This window comes from Miscanthus floridulus, chromosome 10, assembly GCF_019320115.1.
Source record: "Miscanthus floridulus cultivar M001 chromosome 10, ASM1932011v1, whole genome shotgun sequence".
Taxonomy (NCBI): Eukaryota; Viridiplantae; Streptophyta; class Magnoliopsida; order Poales; family Poaceae; genus Miscanthus; species Miscanthus floridulus.
Genome location: NC_089589.1, coordinates 133,434,709 through 133,453,757, shown reverse-complemented (window position 1 = coordinate 133,453,757; position 19,049 = coordinate 133,434,709). Strand labels below are relative to the sequence as shown.

At 47.0% G+C, this 19,049-nt stretch overlaps 1 protein-coding gene and 1 long non-coding RNA gene across 2 annotated transcripts; both read right to left on the bottom strand.

Annotated features, from left to right (window-relative positions):
• Nucleotides 1-7,216: 7,216 nt before the first annotated feature.
• On the bottom strand, nucleotides 7,217-8,864 carry LOC136485762 (uncharacterized). The gene is made up of 3 exons (XR_010766539.1): nucleotides 7,846-8,864; nucleotides 7,582-7,767; nucleotides 7,217-7,476 (listed from the first exon to the last, which is right to left on the bottom strand). It is a non-coding gene; the product is annotated as an uncharacterized lncRNA (long non-coding RNA).
• Nucleotides 8,865-9,214: 350 nt separating this feature from the next.
• Nucleotides 9,215-15,959, bottom strand: LOC136489698 (putative disease resistance protein RGA3). The gene is made up of 4 exons (XM_066486264.1): nucleotides 14,886-15,959; nucleotides 9,931-10,008; nucleotides 9,650-9,849; nucleotides 9,215-9,269 (listed from the first exon to the last, which is right to left on the bottom strand). Exons 1-4 carry the CDS (start codon nucleotides 15,957-15,959, stop codon nucleotides 9,215-9,217), a joined length of 1,407 nt encoding a protein of 468 aa, XP_066342361.1.
• Nucleotides 15,960-19,049: the final 3,090 nt, after the last annotated feature.

The window sequence follows — 19,049 nt, the reverse complement described above, 5'->3', positions numbered from 1 at the left end:
TGTGACAGGGGCCCTCCAGCCATATTGGGCTGGGCGCCCCCAATCAGGGCGCGGATCAAAGGCCCAACTGGGCCGTTGGGCCCAGTTTGGGATTAGAGATCAATCTAACAGCCACCTCAATTTGCAGGCGCGCGGGGCTTGGGCTGCTACCTGCTCTGCTTCTGCCTCTTGAGGATGTGATTGCCGGTGTCACAGGCAAGGTGACAAGTGCGTATGGTGTGGCCCCTTATGTATAGCTTGCAGTAGGGAGGTGCACCTGAAAAAACAGAGCGAAAAATAAAGGAGACAAAGATAGATACAATGCTTGCAACACACTCTAAGGATCGAGTGACAGTAGAATTGGCATGGAAGCAGCTATTCCTTCCTTGCTTTTGGTATGAGCAGTCCATTTTCCTACTACGTACTCCTTGGCTTTTGGAATTCATTATGAGTTGTATTCATTCAATGCCCGGCATGCAGGTGGATGGAGCTCCAGAATGAATACTACTAGTAGGAAGGCGAGTTCCGTATTTCATACACGGCAAGTTATGCTCTGCTTGCTCATTGGTAATTTGCAAAGTTCCTAATTAATTGAGTTGTTTTACATTGCAGGGTCCGTCCTCCCTTCCCCCATTCTTCACCCTTCCCTTCACATGCTCAGTGTTTTTTCTCGTCTGCTGGGTATGTATAATATAATAATAATAATCTGCCATGCCAACACAACACATTACTTTTGGATGACAGACACTGAAATAAATAAATAAATAAATAAAGATTTACCATGGAATGGATGCATATAATATACCTAGTGCTGCAGTCTCACCGGCCTGTCCAGCTGTTTATATCAGCACTCAGCTAATTATATAATATTATCTGATGGCCTGACGCCCGGTGTGGCCCGGAAAAATGGAAACTTTTGCTTCCTCCTGAGCTGCAATTGAGGCCCCGTTTAGTTGGCCGGCGAAGTTGGCGCCGCCGGAATTTGCTTTCACTGCAGTACAATGTAGCATTTCGTTTGTATTTGGTAATAATTGTCCAATCGTTAACTAATTAGACTCAAAACGTTCGTCTCGCAAAGTACAACCAAACTGTGCAATTAGTTTTTGATTTCGTCAATATTTAGTACTCCATACATGTACCGCAAATTTGATGTGACGAGAAATCTTTTTTTTGCATAGTGTCAAAGTTTGGATTTTGGGGTAACTAAACAAGGGCTGAAAATATGGCGTCGTCCAGCCCAGAGGCCAGCTGACATCCATCGAGGCCGGCACGCTTTACTTTATTTCTTCCCAGCACCTCGACCACGCACCGGCTTCTTGGCTTGTCATGATTTGGTCGATCGTGTCTTTGCATGTGTCGAAAACTGAAATCTGCCTGCTAGAGATGATGGATGAGCCCCCGCTCCCGCTCCCACAGCAGAAAGGAATAGGGATCCCATCCCTCTGCATAAATAAAGTTCGTTACATCAGAACTCATAGTAAGCCGTACTGTGCACGCAAGAGGATTTGATTCCATTGAGCTGTTGTTTCTGTTACGATTTCCTTCCTCTCAAAGCAGAGGATGTGTATGTATGTATGTATGTATGTATGTATGTATATTGGTGCAGGCTACAAAGCAGAGGATTAACATACAGTGCTTGCTGGGCTCAGAATAAATTATCTCCCCAAATATACGAACACAAGAATAAATATGAAATACGCTAGTGCCAAAGTCTGAACAAAATGACTATATCCAGCACTCTGCTTCACCATGTTATGACTCCAAGCGCCATCAGCCAAGGCAATCATTGTACAGAGTCCTCCGTGTCTCACTAGAAGTGAAATTGGGCCAAAGCAAGGGCAAGCAGATGGTACGAAATAGCCCAAACGTATGGCAGCTGCTCTGCTCGGTTTCTGCACGAACATAGTACATGTGAACAGAGCAAAGAGTAAGTGGATCAGGTCAGCGTACAGTACATGTCACAATATAGTACCACAAGAGATTTCTTCACCACACATCCGGTCCATTGACTTGTGCAAATATTATTGGTCCATTACTTCAAAACAAGAAACAATAATATATGCGGTCTACAAATATACATGGCCAAAAAAAAAAAGAATACAAGAGTGCACCTTCGCTCGAGCCCCCTTACCCGTACCGGAGCAGTGGAACCTCTATAGCCCTTATAAATTTTTAGACAAAATTCTATATTATAAATGGGGCTAAAACTTAAAATCGAACAGCAGTTGAAAGTATGTATTCTTCAGCCCCTAAAATTTTTCTGTATCCGGCACTGCCGGCTGGCCGGGTGTTTTTTAGAGGAGGGAACTACTCGTATGACATATATTAAACCGACGCGCGCAGGACATTATTTTCTTGAGAATTGGGTCATCGAAACTGGGACACATGCATAGACGATGATGGACACAACAAGCAGGTACGGTTAGGAACGATTGGACAATGCAAGCGATCGGTAGCGGGCCAGAGGTCGGTCTGTCGGGATGGCACTGACGACGATAGGGATATAACTAGTATTGAATATATAATTAGTCAGTTGCCTACAAAGGTTAAACAAAATAACATTGGGTTGATGCATATTAATATATTATAAATACTTTAAGGAAGAGATTGAACAATGCCACCTGCAAAAATGAGGAAAAGTGTTAGCGTTAGAGGGCTCAAAGGTTTAGTCACTGTCGAAGGTGTAATGCTGATGGAAACCAACTAACTGACGAAGGCCACTGACTGATAAAGTTTGCTCACAGTCGAAGGCGTATGATTGATGTAGGCTACTTAAAACCAATAATACACTGATTGATGAACGAAGACCATCAACCAAAACAAAACACCGCTCTCCCTCTGTGCTGCCCGTGCCCGTGAGCATGCCACAGTAGCTATGCATGCATGGTAGTAGTGCCTAGCTCATGTGTGCAGTTGCACCGGCTTGTTGGCTTGTCATGATTTGGTCGATCGTGTCTTTGCATTGTGTCAAAAACTGAAATCTGCCTGCTAGAGATGATGGATGATGAGCCCCCGCTCCCACAGCAGAAAGGAATAGGATCCCATCCCTCTGCATAAATAAAGTTTTGTTACGATTTCCTTCCTCTCAGAGCAGAGGATGTGTATGTATATTGGTGCAGGCTACAAAGCAGAGGATTAACATACAGTGCTTGCTGGGCTCAGAATAAATTATCTCCCCAAATATACGGACACAAGAATAAATATGAAACACGCTAGTGCCAAAGTCTGAACAAAATGACTATATCCAGCACTCTGCTTCACCATGTTATGACTCCAAGCGCCATCAGCCCAAGGCAATCTGTTGTACAGAGTCCTGCTTGTCTCACTAGAAGTGAAATTTGGCCAAAGCAAGGGCAAGCAGACGGTACGAAATAGCCCAAACATATTGCAGCTGCTCTGCTCGGTTTCTGCACGAACATAGTACATGTGAACAGAGCAAAGAGTACGTGGATCAGGTCAGCGTACGGTACATGTTGGTGCTTGCTGTTTGTTACTGTACCACAAGAGATTTGTTCACCACACATTCGGTTCATTGACTTGTGCAAATATATATATAGGTCCATTACTTCATAAAATATATATGGAGTGTACAAATATACATGGTCAAGACTACAAGAGTGCAGGAGACGGTATCCGTAACCATGATTTGGCAGTATGTGGACAGTCTGTATGTGAACAGAGTATGTGTACTGCATGAGTGCGTGCTGGAGACGAGCTTCTACCAAGCACATCCCACTCCCAATTGCCACTGCAAGCTAACATCATGTGGCTATGCCTAAGGATCCTGGATCCCTGCATACATTAGTTACACGGTCACTGCATAATGACACTTGAAAATACAACTAAGTGAGAGAAAAATTATAGCTACAAATACAAGAGATGATAATAAACATACTTATGCCAGAATTGGAGTACAAGCAACAACTAATTAATAATCTGGAAAGCAACTTTCGGCATAGTGAAAGAATGCGATTTACTATTACCTGAGTTCATGAGCGATCATCAATGGAGCTGTGCTGTCCTCAGTCTTCCTCTGAATATCCATCCGAACTTGTATCTGAATCTTCGATGCAGTTGATGTCGCGTTTTCCAATATGGCCGATCTTCTTCCATTCAGAGCTACCCGGTGATAAGGAGGATTCGTGTATCTTCTTGTTGCAATACAACTCGAGATACCTTGGGTGTACAGCTCGCAGGTATTCCGGAAGCGTGTCCATGGTGACGTCCTCGAGTCGAAGGCTGTCGAGTGCTGGGACACCTTCTAGAACCTCCAGCTTTGGGCAGCGAGTGATCCTAATCTTCTGCAACATGGCGAGGCCGCTGATCCTCTTCAACTCAGGGCAGTCAAACACATCAAGTTCCACGACTGAAGGGAAGTTCTCCACATGTGTCAGGTTGGAGAGCTTGTACAGGGCTAGCACTCTAGGAGCATGCCTCTTGCTGCTGGCGAGGCCCGGTGGAAGACAGCTCAGCTTGCAGTTATCGATTTGGAGACTCTCCAGACAAGGCATGGCTATGGCAGTTTCCACATCCCTGTGCTCCTCACAGTCGTTCCATTCCCACTCCTCCCACTCACGTAGCCCAACCAGATATAGCTCTCTCAGTTTCGGAAACGGTGCAGATGTACAAGCAGCGGAGATACAAGCAACAACTAGTTTCGGAAACGTAGCCCAGCTGCCACGGAGGATGACGCTTGGAATTGGGGGCCAATACGATTGATGGCTGGCGCGTCTATGATGATCAGCAATTCCAAACATGGGAGGCAGCACAGACCATCAGGGAGCTGGGTGCAGCAAGGCAGGTTCTCTAACCTCAAATACCTTATGCTCTTAAAGTCCGCCGACGCTGGAGCACACATCCAGTTTGGTAGCAGGCGACCAACGTATCCCCGTCCAAAGTTTTTTTTTTTAATTTTAACACTTTTTGAAAACAAATTTTAAATCTAACACCTCCGATTTTTTTTAAACTAACACTTTTGGCTGCGCCTATTGTCCTGGCGCGGCCAAATGCCTGTGCCGCGCTATGCATGCTGGTGCGGCAGAGGGCTGACGTGGCGGCGACCAGGAGCGCTGACCTCTGACGGGGCAGGGCTGTGCCGCGCCACCGATCTTGGCGCGGCACTGTCGCGCCCTGATCCATGGCGCGGCAGAGCCGAATATAGCTCCCGCCGCGGCCTTCCTCCTCCCGTGCCCGAGCAGCCGCAACAGCGCAGCGCAGCGCCTGGCCGCCGCGAAGCAGGCCACGCCCGCCTCCGCCCGCGCCAGGCCGCCGCCGAGCACGCTGGCCGCCGCGCCATGGATTACGTTCGTTTTACAAACCGAGTACATAATATATGGGTACAATAAATCCGAGTACATGATACATGGGTACAATAAATCCAAGTACATGATACATGACGGCGTAATCAAAAGCCCTCAGTCAGAAACATACTGAGTAAGCAACTCGTCGTCCGAGTACCAATCCTCAACCACAACCCTGTTGCTGTGGCTAGGCTCACCTGCATTGTCCTGATCTGCCTTTCGCCTATAGTAAGCGGCCTCTGCTTCGTTTGCGGCCTCTGTGGCCTGAGTGAAGAACGCGTCGTCATCCTCCTCCGCCTGCAAGCCCGCCTCTGCTAGAGCGATGAGCTCGCTCAGTCTGCCAGTGTCCTCATCAGCCTCGTCCGCCTACAAGCCCGCCTCTGCTAGAGCGATGAGCTCGCTGAGTCTGGCCGTGTCGTCCTCATCCTCGTCTCCCTCATCAAACAACACAATCGGTGATTGAACAGTGTGATCAGCTCGCTTTCTGTGCTCATCTAACTTCTTTTCCTCGTACCTTGCACGAGCCACCTCTGCAGCATGTTCCTTGCTGCATCCAATCTCTTCATGTATAAAATGAAATCAGTTAGCAACGTGACTGTATTACATTTAAAATCAGACAACGAAAAAAAAAGATTCCAAGCACTCACTGGCACATAATGCAGCAACATGCTCGTTCAAGACCTGCATCTGTACTCTTGTCTCCTCCCTCTCCGCCGTCCTTGCCCTCTCCTCCTCTAACGTCATCCATCTCTCCAATCCCCGTTAAGCCCAACATCGATCGGGTTAAAAAAAAAAATAAATCTGCCAGCTAGAGATGATGATCCCTGCCCCCACGCGCTCCCAAGGCAGAAAGGAATAGGGTCCCAGCATAAATAAAATTGGTTGCATCAAAAATCCATACTAAGACGAGCAATGTGTTGCGAGAGAAAATTATTAACTACCTGGCCCTGGCTAAATATACACTTGCTTCATTTCTGATCTGGCGGTACAACAATTAGTCTTCATCTTCACGAAAAGTAGTCGACTGATCTTGTCCTTCTCAGATGAGGTGGCTCTTAACAAGGACTTCATCGACCTGAGATACCTCGGGCTTACTGATGTTGCTCCATGGTGGCATCAATAGTCTCATCTCATGCTGTCTAGTGATGGGACTCCTTTTAGCACCTGCTCATTTGGGCAACCGATGATCCTGATTTTCTGTAACCAAGAGAGGTTGTTGATCCTTTTGAGCATGGGACAATCGATTGCATATGTCGAGTGCGGGGACACCTTGAAGCACCTGCAGATTTAGACAGCGGAGGATACTAATCTTGTGCGATCTGCTGAGGCCAGTGGTCCTCTTGGGTTTGGGGCAGAGGGACACGTCAAGCTCGACAACTGAAGGGAAGTTCTGCACATATATATCAGGTTGGTATAAGCTCCTCGTACAGGTTGAGAGCCCAACCGACAGAGGTGTTCTGGTGCAGGGCCCAAAAACCAACCGACGACAGGGTGGCTGTGCTCTGCTCTGCTCTGCTTTGTTATACTTCGTCCTTCCTCTCTTCACAGACATATGGTATATGTATATATACGATGAACCTCTGTCCCGTGCTTCCAAAGAAGTATGAATGAACCATTATATTCCTCAGTCACAGCTTTGCAGACACAGTGAAGGCTCGTCCTGCCTATTTGCTCTGCCTCCCTCACAAAGCAGAGGGCCTTCATATATTGGTGCAGTGCAGGCGACAGAAGCAGAGGACACATATGGTGTTGCCACGAGATTAGAGGGGAGGAAAACTCCATAATCGCCAAGACATCGAGGAGGCTGAGTAAGATTGACCAACAATAATGATTGGGATGCCTGATTTCATTATCATCAATCCGGTCAGAATACAATGTTCTTACTGCATGTCTGCTTTCATCACCACACGTTCGGTCCATTACAAGATCCACGACTTCAGGCCCATTACTTGTGCAAATAAATATAGGTCCATTACTTCAAAAAATATATATGGAGTGTACAAATATACATGGTAAAGACTACAAGAGTGCAGAAGACGGTATCCGTAACCATGATTTGGCAGTATGTCGACAGTCTGCATGTGAACAGAGTATGTATGTGTACTGCGTGCTGGAGACGAGCTTCTACCAAGTAGATCTCAGTCCCACTTGCCAGTGCAAGCTTACATCATGTGTCTGCCATAAGGATCCTGGATGCCTGCATACATTAGTTACACGGTCAGTGCATAATGACACTTGAAAATACGTAATAATTTGAGAGAAAAAATATAATTACAAATATAAGAGATGATAATACACATACTTTGGCCAGACTTGAACAGGGAAAAGGTGAACACAAGCACTGTGTTTTTCTTTTGTTCCAAGACAATTGATTGTTAACGATTGTAGATGTCCTCTCGTCGGACGGGCAGGCTGTAGCAACACTTTGTTTAATCACCATATATTTTGATGCCCTGCTGTTCTATGTGTGGTTCAATGAAAGCTTTTCCTGCAACGAATCAGAGTACAAGCCATAATTAATAAATATGAAAGCTCTCTTCCGGCCTAGTGAAAGAATGCAATTTACCTTAACACACGCGCCATCTTCGATGCAGCTACGCAGTTACCAGTCTTGGTCTGCATCTCAATCTTCGAGGCAGACAATCTTGTGCTTTCCAATGTGGCTGATCTTGTCCCATTCGGAGCTACCTGGAGATGAGGAGGATTCGTATAGCTTCTTGTTGCAATGCAACTTGAGATACCTTGGGTTTACAGCTTGCAGGTATTCTGGAAGTGTGTCCATGGTGGTGTCCTCCAGTTCAAGGCTGTCAAGTGCTGGAACACCTTCTAGAACCTCCAGCTTTGTGCAGCGAACGATCCTAATCTTCTGCAACCTGCTGTCGAGTGCTGTGATCTTCTTCAGCTCAGGGCAGTCAAACACGCGAAGTTCCACAACTGAAGGGATGTTTTCCACATGTGTCAGGTTGGTGAGCTTGTACAGACATAGTTGTCTAAGAGTATGCCTCTTGGTGCTGGCGAGGCCTGGTGGAAGACAGCTCAGCTTGCAGTTTTGGATTTGGAGATCCTCCAGACAAGGCATGGCTATGGCAGTTTCCACATCCATATGCTCCTCACAGTCGTTCCATTCCCACTCTTCCCACTCACGTAGTCCATCCAAATACAGGTGTCTCAGTTTAGGAAACGGTGCAGATGTACTAGCAGTGGAACCTCTAGCTGTCACGGAGGATGACGCTTGGAATTTGGGCCCAATACGCTTGATGGCTGGCGCATCTTTGATGATCAGCAATTCCAAACATGGGAGGCAGCACAGACCATCAGGGAGATGGGTGCAGCAAGGCACGTTCTCCAGCCTCAAATACCTTATGCTCTTAAACTCTGCCGATGCTGGAGCACACATCCAGTCTGGTAGCCGGCGACCAATGTATCCTCCTATCACACGTAGAGTCTCCAGGCAGGTTGGAGGGCAGAGCTTTTCCAAGACTTCCTCGGTCACACTCTGTTGTTGCTGCTGCTCTGCCTCAGCACCACCTGTCCCTATAGTATGTCCACTTGCACTATAGTTCAACTCTAGATACCCAAGGTGGCGCTTGCTGCTAATCATGGCCTTTTTAGCCATCCGGCTCTCCTGCACCTTCTTTAGGCCATTTAGTGTAAGCTTTCTAAGCTGAGAAAGAGGTGCCAGCTCTTGCAAACTGCACCAGCTATTGCTTGCATCCATGTCCACGTGGGCTGGGAAGCCATATAGTGACCTCAGATTTGTTAACTCACCAAACCCCTTAGGAATGACACTGACATTTGATCCCTTGATGTGAAGAGATCTTAGATGCACAAGTCTTATGATGCTGCCAGGAAGATAGCATAGCCTCTTACAGTTACCAAGTGAAATGTATAGTAGGAATTTCATCTTGTGGATGTCATCTGGGAGCCTAGATATATCAGTATCCTGTAAGTGAAGGTATCTCAAGTGCTTCAACATAGACAGAGAGGGAACTAGTGTATCACAATCGGCAGACAGTATGTACAGCACACGTAGACCGGAGAAACTACCCACCGAATCACCAGGATGAAAGTTTACCCTAGAGTTTACAATTAATGTTCTAAGTGACTTGTGCCTTTGCAAAACAGCCCATTCCACCACTGATACGGTTTGTCCTAAAGATAGGCGACGTACAAGCATCCCACCACCACTGGTAGTAGCCTGCTCTTGGCCAACCATCACAACTGATTCTTCTCTTACCATATATTCAGCAAAGGATCGGACCACATCATGCATGGTGCAACTGTATCCGGTGAGAGAATATCCTGCCATAGGTTCTATAAGATTCCTCTTTATTAACTCTCGGTAATACTCAGTTGCTATGTCTTCTAACCCATACTCATGTGAACTGGTCCTACTTTCATCTGGTGTTTTAATAAATCCTTCACTTATCCACATTGCAGTAACTACAATCCGTTTAATTTCTTGGCCTTTAGGGAACAGTGAGCAGTACAGAAAGCACTGCTTTAATTGGGGAGACAAATCCTCGTAGATCAAGTACAGCCGGTTGTCTAGTTCTAGAGGCAGTCCAGTCTGTGACCATGCAGGCATGTTCAGAACAGCTTTCCACTCATGCTCACTTGGGTATCTTGTGCTCAAGAGACCTCCAATCACTTTAATTGCAAGTGGTAAGCCATCACAATTTTCAAGAATTTCCATCCCAATAGTTTTCAGTTGATCAATTCCATCTACCTGCCAACATTTAATTTAAACCTTCTTAATTATTTCTAACAACTATCAGGTTGCTTATGTACTTCTCTAAGCAAATAAGCTTCTTCTGTAAAACAATGAAGCGTAGGTTGGCCAACGTATTGGAAGTGTACCGTCCTTTATTCCAAAATAAGCACAAGACTATGCTTGGAAAGGGCCGATTTCAAATGGAATCCGCATGAATGGGCGCAAAATCCCATAAGACTAATATAGGAATCCGTGCATTGCAATTGGGCTTTACATGTTCCCATTCGGGAAACAGGACTATACTACAGAAAGTTTTGTAGTGGCTTTCCTTGCCAAAAAAAAAAAGTTTTGTCGTGGCTACAGGAATCGGACTTTAAATGGTCTCTTTGTGTTTTAAATTTGTTGTTTGGCAGCTATTATTAGCTATAGGACGACTAGCATAGTTGAAAGTAGAAATCTGGGCATTATCTACTAGGACGCATTTGATGCATTAAAATATTCATTTATATGCAAACTAAAGGTCTTCGTTTTGGTTTATAAGAAATGGTAGACTGAGTAATTTAGTTGTAAATTTTGGACTACTTTACATTATGGTTTGTAATGGCATAGGTGGATAATTTAGACAGACGTTATATTTAGAGGTTACTTATTGACAAATCCAAACATAGAGATATGTTAAGCCTCGGGATCAAGGGTTCCCAACCGAGAGATCCCACGACCGACCTCTCCCGGATCTCTCGGGGCTACACCCATCGGGTGCGCTCGCGCGCACCCTCCGGCTAAGGCATTGGGCCGAGCCCGAGCACGCCCGACACCTCTACTTGGGACTCGGGGGCTCGCCCGAGCCCCGGGCTCCCGATCGAAGGGAGCATGGACCCGATCCTTAGCTCCTTCCCGGCCTTCGGTTCTAGCAAAGGCCCAGGCTCGAGGCAAACCCCCAGAGCCACCAAGGCTCGGGGGCTCCCCAGCACTGCCCCGCGGGCACGGCGCTGTGAACCACTCCTCCGAAAGGGTCACGCACTGGGCGTGACCCAAGAAGCCAAACTCCTACGCTAGCCTCGGGGGCTCCAGGGCTTCCAGGCTCGCGCGTTAGCCACCAAGCCGGCTATCTTCGCTACCAAGAAGCCTCTAGAAGGCACACCTGGTGAAGACCGATCCAAGTCGACACAACCTGACATTCAGCGTGTCAGAACAGAGTAGCCGGACGTTGTCCAGGCCTTCTTTGGCTCCACGACATCGCCACGGTCCACATGACGCCACAGCAAGACCCTCCTGGACTCCGACGCATGTAGACCATAGGCTAAACTCTCACAAACCATCATGTAGCTGACCTACCTTGATATGTAAGGGGAGGTCGGATCATAAGAAAGGAGAGGACGATTCCAGAACACAATTCTAGACGATCCAGAGACAGATCGTTGGACTCCTCAGCAAACCAGTTCGTGCTCTGCACCAAGAGCAAATCCACCCAGAGAGGGGCACCGAGAGCTCCTTCCCCTTCCTCCGATCGTCTTCCTCCTCTTCGGCGAGGGGGAAGGCTCCACCGGTGACGAGGCTTCCCTAGGATCAGCACCGAGCGATCCCCTACAAATCTCTCTCTCTTACACTCTGTTGTAACCCCAGATTTTGGGTGCTCTTGAGTATAAGGATCATCAGCTACTGGACGTAGGGACCCGAGAGCCCGAACCAGGATCAAGCGTTGCATCCCCTCTGTTGATTCTCGTGTTCTTGAGTCCACCCAAGACACTGGAGACATGTACTCTGACACTAATACGAACAACAATGCTTGCCGCAGTTCTGATCCCATGATAGGTGGCGCTCTAGGTAGGGGAGCAAGTCAAGTGTGATTCCTACTCTATAGTGGCCAGAGCACCCGCCTCGTCGCCGGAGCAAGCGGCGCCACCACAGACTGTGGCGTCCGCTTCCCCGGCGAGTTCTCTGTCACGGCCAACACCTTCGCTCCGGGCCAGGTCCTCAACTTCGGGAGCCTGGCCTACGTCGCCGACTGCTATAGCGAGCTCCGCCCACTCAAGGAGGCTCCGCCCGCTAAAGTGTAATTTGACCATGGTTCTTCTATATGTCCAGGACACTTAGATTGGCCAACATATTAAAAGTGTGCCATATTGTAAAGATTTGCAGTAGGGCACTCTTCAATGGTGGTCTTTGCTAAGGGACACTGCTCACTGTTGTCTTGGCTACAAAGTACTTTTCAATGCTGGTAATTGGTTCTTAGACAATGTAGCTATTAAAATAATATTTCTAAGGACAACTTTGGAGAGAGAAGTTAAAAGTGACCAAAATGCACCTAACTATCATTTTTCGGCAACGCCTTGCTGTTTAGTGGTAACTCTGTGCTCCAATACTTGGTTGTGGAGAAGCACCCAAAGGTGTATGTTTTATTGTTTTTTGTGCTTTTTTGAGAGCTAGTTGTGGGTTTGAGCACCCAGGGTGCATTTTTCTTGCTTTTTAATAAGAAATGAGGAAAAATATATTATGATATGTAAAATTCACTCAACCATGTGGTATTGGTACCCATCTTTAAAAATATATATTAATTGGTCCTGGTGTGTAAAGGGCATCAACGATGGCATCAGTTAGTCAGGGTGACGGGTGTTTGGTGGGGCAGTGTGTTGGTGTCATGCCTACTTGGTGGGTAGCTCGGTTGTGGCCTTATCCTTATTTTCTTTAGACCATGCATAGGACTATGCAAGGGCCATGAATAAAAGTGTGGCAATACAACAATTATTTGCAATGAAATATATTCCAATATACCAACCGTGGCAATACGTACTCGGTGAGATGCATAGTGCCGTGCAGTGGCCCTTGGCGGCGTGGGGGAGCGTGGGGGGAGGGCGCGACGAAGGAAATGGCGTGGCCGCGTGAGGGAGGGCGCAATGAAGCCCTCATCTGTTTGTGTGAGGAGGCGCGCGGCTCAGCGAGCAATAGGTATGCCCTGCATTGACCTTTTCCTGGACCAAGGCACTTGTGGTCCAATAATGACAATGTACCACATCAAAACAATCCTGAACTGATGCAATAAAAATCATATATTGCATCACAATTTAGCACTATCAATCCATTGCAATAGTACCACTTGCATATTGCATAAAAAATCAATAGTAACGCAACCAAATTTTTGCGATGCAATAATTTCTACCTATTGCATCTAGTGTACAAAATCGGTGCAATAGATCATACCTATTGCATTGACATGAATTACTATCGCATCCAACTCCCTCTCGATGCAATAATGACCACATATTGCATCAGATTTGCAAAATTGATGCAACAACAGCCACCTATTGCATCAGATTTGCATTTGATGCAAGGCAAAGCGATGTGATAGGGTCAAAAATTAGTAGTGGCTGAGGAGCCCCCGAGCATCGGTAGCTCGGAGCTTGTCTTCTTGTGTCCGGGCCATGGCTGGCGTTGTGAGCCGGGCAGGAGCCAAGGACTGGGCTTGGTCGTGCCGTAGATCGAGAGCCCACGGCTCGGGGAAGCCCCTGGGCCCCAGGCAGAGGCTGCGGCCGAGTCAGGCTCAGCCGGTTTTCTTTGCCAGTGGGTGCGCGCGAGCATGCCCGATGGGCATAGCCCCCGAGCCCCTCGGCGATCCTGAAGGGGTCGGTCGGGGGGTCTTCTTTGTTCGGGAACCATTGGACCCGAGGCTTAACATACCTGTCTGTTAGGATCTCGTCAGGCGGATCTATAGGTGATGCGCTGCCCCTCCACCAGCGGCACTTGGGGCGTGGCCCTCTTCTGGCAGCGGTGACAGATCCGCGCGGGGTGCGCGACCCCTCCTCCTAGGGCACGTGTGGGTCGACGCCCTCTTCCAGTGGCATGGCGGTGCGGCCACCACTGCTAGCGGCGGTTGGGCACGATCACCACCTCCAGTAGCGGCGGGGCATGGCTGCCACCTCCAGCAGCGGTGGTGGATCCACGCAGGGCGAGGCCCTCCTCCAGCAGTGGAGTGCGACCACCACCTCCCGCTGCAGTGACAGATCTGAGCAGGGCGCGTGGCCCCTTGTCTTGCATGGTACGAACGTGACGATGGTGGGCTCAGAGACCGGTGGCACGGACACAAAGCGGCGGGCTGTACATGGGTTTGACGTTGGCTTGGGATATTTTATTTGTTTTATTTTAAATCAATTAACAGATGCGGGAACCGAGCACCGCCTCTGTTAATCGTGATTAACACAGACATTGGTTTGGTGGCGGATAGCTTGCCTGCCTCCCAAAATCGTTTAGACCGCCTGTAGTAATGTTTACTATGCTAGTGAAGGGCGGGTGATGCAACTGCCTCTCATTGGGCGCTAGTGGAACTATTGATTTACTTCTTTCTCTAACACGTCTTATGAGCATCATTGTGGAGGCATTAAATAAAGTATCTAATTATGTACTCCATACATTCCAAAAGTGGACAGCTTTATTAAGTCAAACTATCTTAGGTTTTACTAAATTATAGAGTAAATTATTAACATCTATGAATTGAAATAAATATATTGTAAATTCATTTCTCCATAAGTTAAATCTAATGATACTAAAGTTGATATGATAAATATTGTTAGTTTTTGTTGATATACTAAAAATAAGGTCAAATTGGAGATTGGTAAACTTCGCATTGAAATGGATGTGCACTGAGTTTCTGGATGGAGAGAGTAATTAATAGCTAACCTGACCCTATAGTGTCATTTTGTTATTAAATTTGATTATTATGTCTGCTAGATCATAGTTTTCCTGGTGTCTTTTTGCTACTCTCCAAAGCTGCTGTTCTGAGCAAGAATGCTTAGATTGTACTATGAGACTTCATAGGCTTTCTATGAGTAAAGCAGGTGTCCTAGTGTATAGAGTATGGATAGACTAGCCTTTTTTTTGGATAAGATGGATAGACTAACCTGATCAGGCTGCAGCTGTTTCTTGAGCAAGGACCAGGCATCATCATTGCCTAGAGGCCTGACACGGTGTTGGTGCAGCACGGCTTGCATCGGCTGTGGTAGGTGTACAAATCTTGTGGTGACTAGGATCTGACTTCCTGGTTGTTTCTTGCCGGCAATTCTAACTGCGACACTAAGCACGTCGTTCCATGCTCTCTGGCTCCACACATCATCCATCACCATGAGAAACCTGCCCTTATTAGATAGGGTGTTGATGAGGGTGTCTGTGAGAGTGCGCTTGTCTTGCTCCCCACCATGGTTTCCCCCAGCATGCTTGGTTGCTGTCCTTAGTAGCTCAGCGTCATGGAACTGCTTGTTGATGTTTAACCATATCTTCGTTTTGAAGTGCTCTTGGATGGTTGCCTCATTGAAAATCTTCTGGGCGAGGGTGGTCTTTCCCATACCACCCATGCCAATAATAGAGACAACTTTGATGTCATGATTCTTGTCATCTCTGGTTAGAACCTGGACGAGCTCCTTTGTGTCCCTCTCTATTTGTTCCCCAACTATGGAAGACTCGTCGAAGTGTGAACTTGTCTTGTAGATGGATAACTCAGCAGCAGTTAGCCTCCGCGGCTCTGGATTGGAACCGATGCTGATATTGAACTTGTACTTGTCCGCTTCCTTGTAGATGCCTTCTAGCCGCTGGTTGAGCTCCTTGATGCGGCTGCCTATCTTGTGTGCAAACAAGGGATTTCGCAAGCAGAAGAGCAATGGCTGCAAGCAACCCGAAGCCTTCTCCTCCATGCTGCCACATTTAGATTCCTTGTGCTTGTCAGCTTGAAGGTGACAAAGGTCAAGAATGTCAGTGGCATCGTACATGGCGTCCTTGAGCTTCCTCACCCATCGCTGCACGATCTGTTCAGTGATGCGCCTCCTCTCAGCATCGGCAAGGAAGCAGTTGATGGTCTCCATGTTATCTTTGAGCTTTTCAATCTCGCCGGACACACCCAGCAATATGGCCACCTCTTCTGTGGCCATGTCCGCTATCAGCTTCGTCACGTAGGGTGACATAGCATCTAGGATGGCGGCCATGGCTCCTGAGGACGTCCTACATAAACAAGTAATCCGTCACACATTACTCTCATCGGAATAGCCGAGTCTTGTAATGGACAGCCAAAGTAATTAAGGGCCAGCGTGCAGGCACCAAATTAAATGACCTTAAGGTAGCTAACTCATATTCAAACCGGATGCAAGGCTTATTTAAGGAGAATATGTAATTAATGATTAACATGTGACTCAGATCTAAATTAATGTTAACCAATTTGTGATCTGCAAGGTCTCATCCATGGCAAGGCAGATTGGGTAGCTAGTGAATGAAAATAAACATAGACTTCCAAGCACTTCAAACAGTAAAGAGGAAACGATGCTAGCAAGAGACATTGGAAAATAAAATGAAATTAAAAGAAGTTGATTTCTGTAGCAACGGGAGAGGATGGAGTCACCTCAATTTGCAGGCGCGCAGGGCTTGAGCTGCTACCTGCTCGGCTGCTTTGCCTCTTGAGGATGTGATTGTTGGTGACACAGGCAAGGTGACAAGTACGTATGGTCTGGCCCCTTATGTATAGCTAGCATTAGCAATGGGGAAAAATAAAGGAGACAAGGATCGAGTGACCAAGTAAACTTGGCATGGAAGCAGATATTCCTTGCTTCTGGAATGAGCAGTCCTTTTCGGCTTTTCCTACTACGTACTCCATGGCTTTTGGGATTCACTATGAGTTGTGTATTCAATTCCATGCCCGGCTGGAGGATCGAATTCCGGATTGAATAATAGTAGGAAGGAATTAGGCGTCATACTCATACACGGCAAGTTATGCTTTGCAAGGCAAGATGGCGCTTCTTGGCTGCATACATATATGTGCACACATACACAAGGCAGATACTGGTTGCATACATACATAGATCAATCCGTTGCTACTTACTTGTGATTGGGATGGGATTGGAATGGAATGTTACTTTGGGTTGGTCCTTGTGCACAAGGAATATAATGCTTTTCTTTCCTTGGAGTGGAAAAGAAAAAGTGACGAAGAAACGCTTTGCTTGATGGAGCCAAGAGGTTGAGATTCGTTCGCTTCTGTTGGATGTATATAAAAACTGACAAAAGGGTTGTGTGCCCCAAAACGCTTTGGATTCATTAGTATAAACTGATGGGCAAAGCAATTCTTGACCTCGAATGCTGACGCAAAGCAATCTCTTCTCCGTCTCGATCTTCTTCAGTGCTCCTGTGTCTAGCTAGCTGGTGCCACCATACACTGCTGTTTCATGGACGAGGAGGATGCACCCTCGCTCTGGTGGAAGCAGCATTACTGGCCTAGGAATTTTAACAAAGATACTGTTTCTTTGGGAGACATGATGGAATAGAATGAACCCCCCCCCCCCTTGATTTCAAGTGATGGAATAATTCCGCCTAGTGTTTAGTTGGGAGAACAAGATTAATCGTGCTTAAGTTATGTTTGGTCAGGGGATAAAGAAAGTGGAGCGAGTCATTGACAAATGGAACCCAGCCTTTTTTTTTCTTGTTTCTTCCTTTTTCTTGCTCCTTTTCTTTTCTTGTTTTTCTTTTTTCTATTGGTTCTTATCAGGATTAACATGGAGGCTACGTTGGGGACCTTTGTTTATAGTTTCTAGTATTTATTTTTCATCCTAGGATATGTATTTAGCAGAAGCCTAAGCTTAAGATATATAAACTGTCTTATTGCTTTCATTTTTATGACTTCAGGAACGAATCTATAGTTTATCTCACAACTTTCGATATAGTTTTTTTTGCAACTTTTATTCAAAATTTAATAGAGCTCTATCAACTTTTGGATGACAGACACTTGAAATAAATAAAGATTTACCATGGCATGGATGCATATAATATAACTGTTGTCGATCGATAGTCTACATTAGATTGTTCTATCGTAACCTGTCAATAAGTTGAAAGCATGCACACAAGACTAGTAGAACTCATAGAATACATATCAAACTCAGCTAATTCACCTTACAACTAGTGCTGCAACCTCACCTCTTCTGCTGGTTATATCAACACTCTGCTAATTCACCCACCATATAATATGCTAATATTATCTGGCACCCTTTCCTTTCCAGCACGCACCTCAACCACGCACCGGCTTCTTGGCTTCTCATGATTTGGCACTAGGTGGTCGGTCGTGTCTTTGCCAAGTGTTGACTGTGTACAAAACTGACACTACTACATATTTACTTTTTACTGTCACCACTTTCACTGCCGTAGCGATAAAAGCGTCGGTGTGAAACTTTCCCCGTCAGTTGGACCGATAGGGAGGCCTCGTAAGCAATGAAACCGGCGGTTGAAAGCCATCAATGCGGCGGTAGTAGTGGGGTTGAATTCCACCGTCATTTGGAATGCCAAGCTGACTGGGATACGCGTTATGGCTGCCGGCTCTACACGACCATTTGGTGTACCGGCGGTAGTAAATTCAGCATGAGTTATTTCCCCATTTCTCAACTACCCACAACACCGTTTCATCACTATTTCTTTCCTATGGAGTATGCCTCATCATCCCTGATGCTTATATGAACTGCTCCTCTCTGCTTCTCCATCTTCAAGGTTGGCCTATTTAAGCTGGGGCATGGATGCCCTTCCTGGCAATCCACACACTCCTTCCTCCTTAGATACAGATAGATACAGACAAAGCTCTTGAGCCAACTGACGAGATCCTAACATATGGGTATGTTAAGCCTCGGGTCCAATGGTTCCCGAACGATGAAGACCCCCCGACCGACCCCTCCAGGATCGCCCGGGGGCTATACCCATCAGGTACGCTCACACGCACCCTCTTGAGAAGAAGCCCAGCCGAGACTGGCTCCACCCCGACTTCCACTTGGGGCTCGGGGGCTTGCCCGAGCCCCGAGGCTCCCGATCTACGACAACACTTTGGCCCGGCCGCTGGCTCCTGCCCCACCAACGATGCCAGCCAAGGCCCAGGCGTAAGAAGACACGCCCCGAGCTACCAAGGCTCGGGGGCTCCATGGCGCTGCCCCTTGGGCATGGCATTGACGGCCACTTTTCCGACAAGGTCACGCATGGGGCATGACACAAGAAGACAAAGCTTCCCAGCGGCCTCTAGGGGCTCGGAGGCCCCCGAGCCCACCCATCAGCCC

Excerpts from the sequence above, each read along its gene's own strand:
- LOC136489698 (XM_066486264.1), bottom strand. The coding sequence starts at position 15,959 with ATGGCCGCCATCCTAGATGCTATGTCACCCTACGTGACGAAGCTGATA. Across the intron at positions 10,009-14,885 it reads AACAGCTGCAGCCTGATCAG|GTAGATGGAATTGATCAACT; the intron begins GTTAGTCTATCC and ends AAATGTTGGCAG. Across the intron at positions 9,850-9,930 it reads GCTTACCACTTGCAATTAAA|ACTGGACTGCCTCTAGAACT; the intron begins GTGATTGGAGGT and ends GCATGGTCACAG.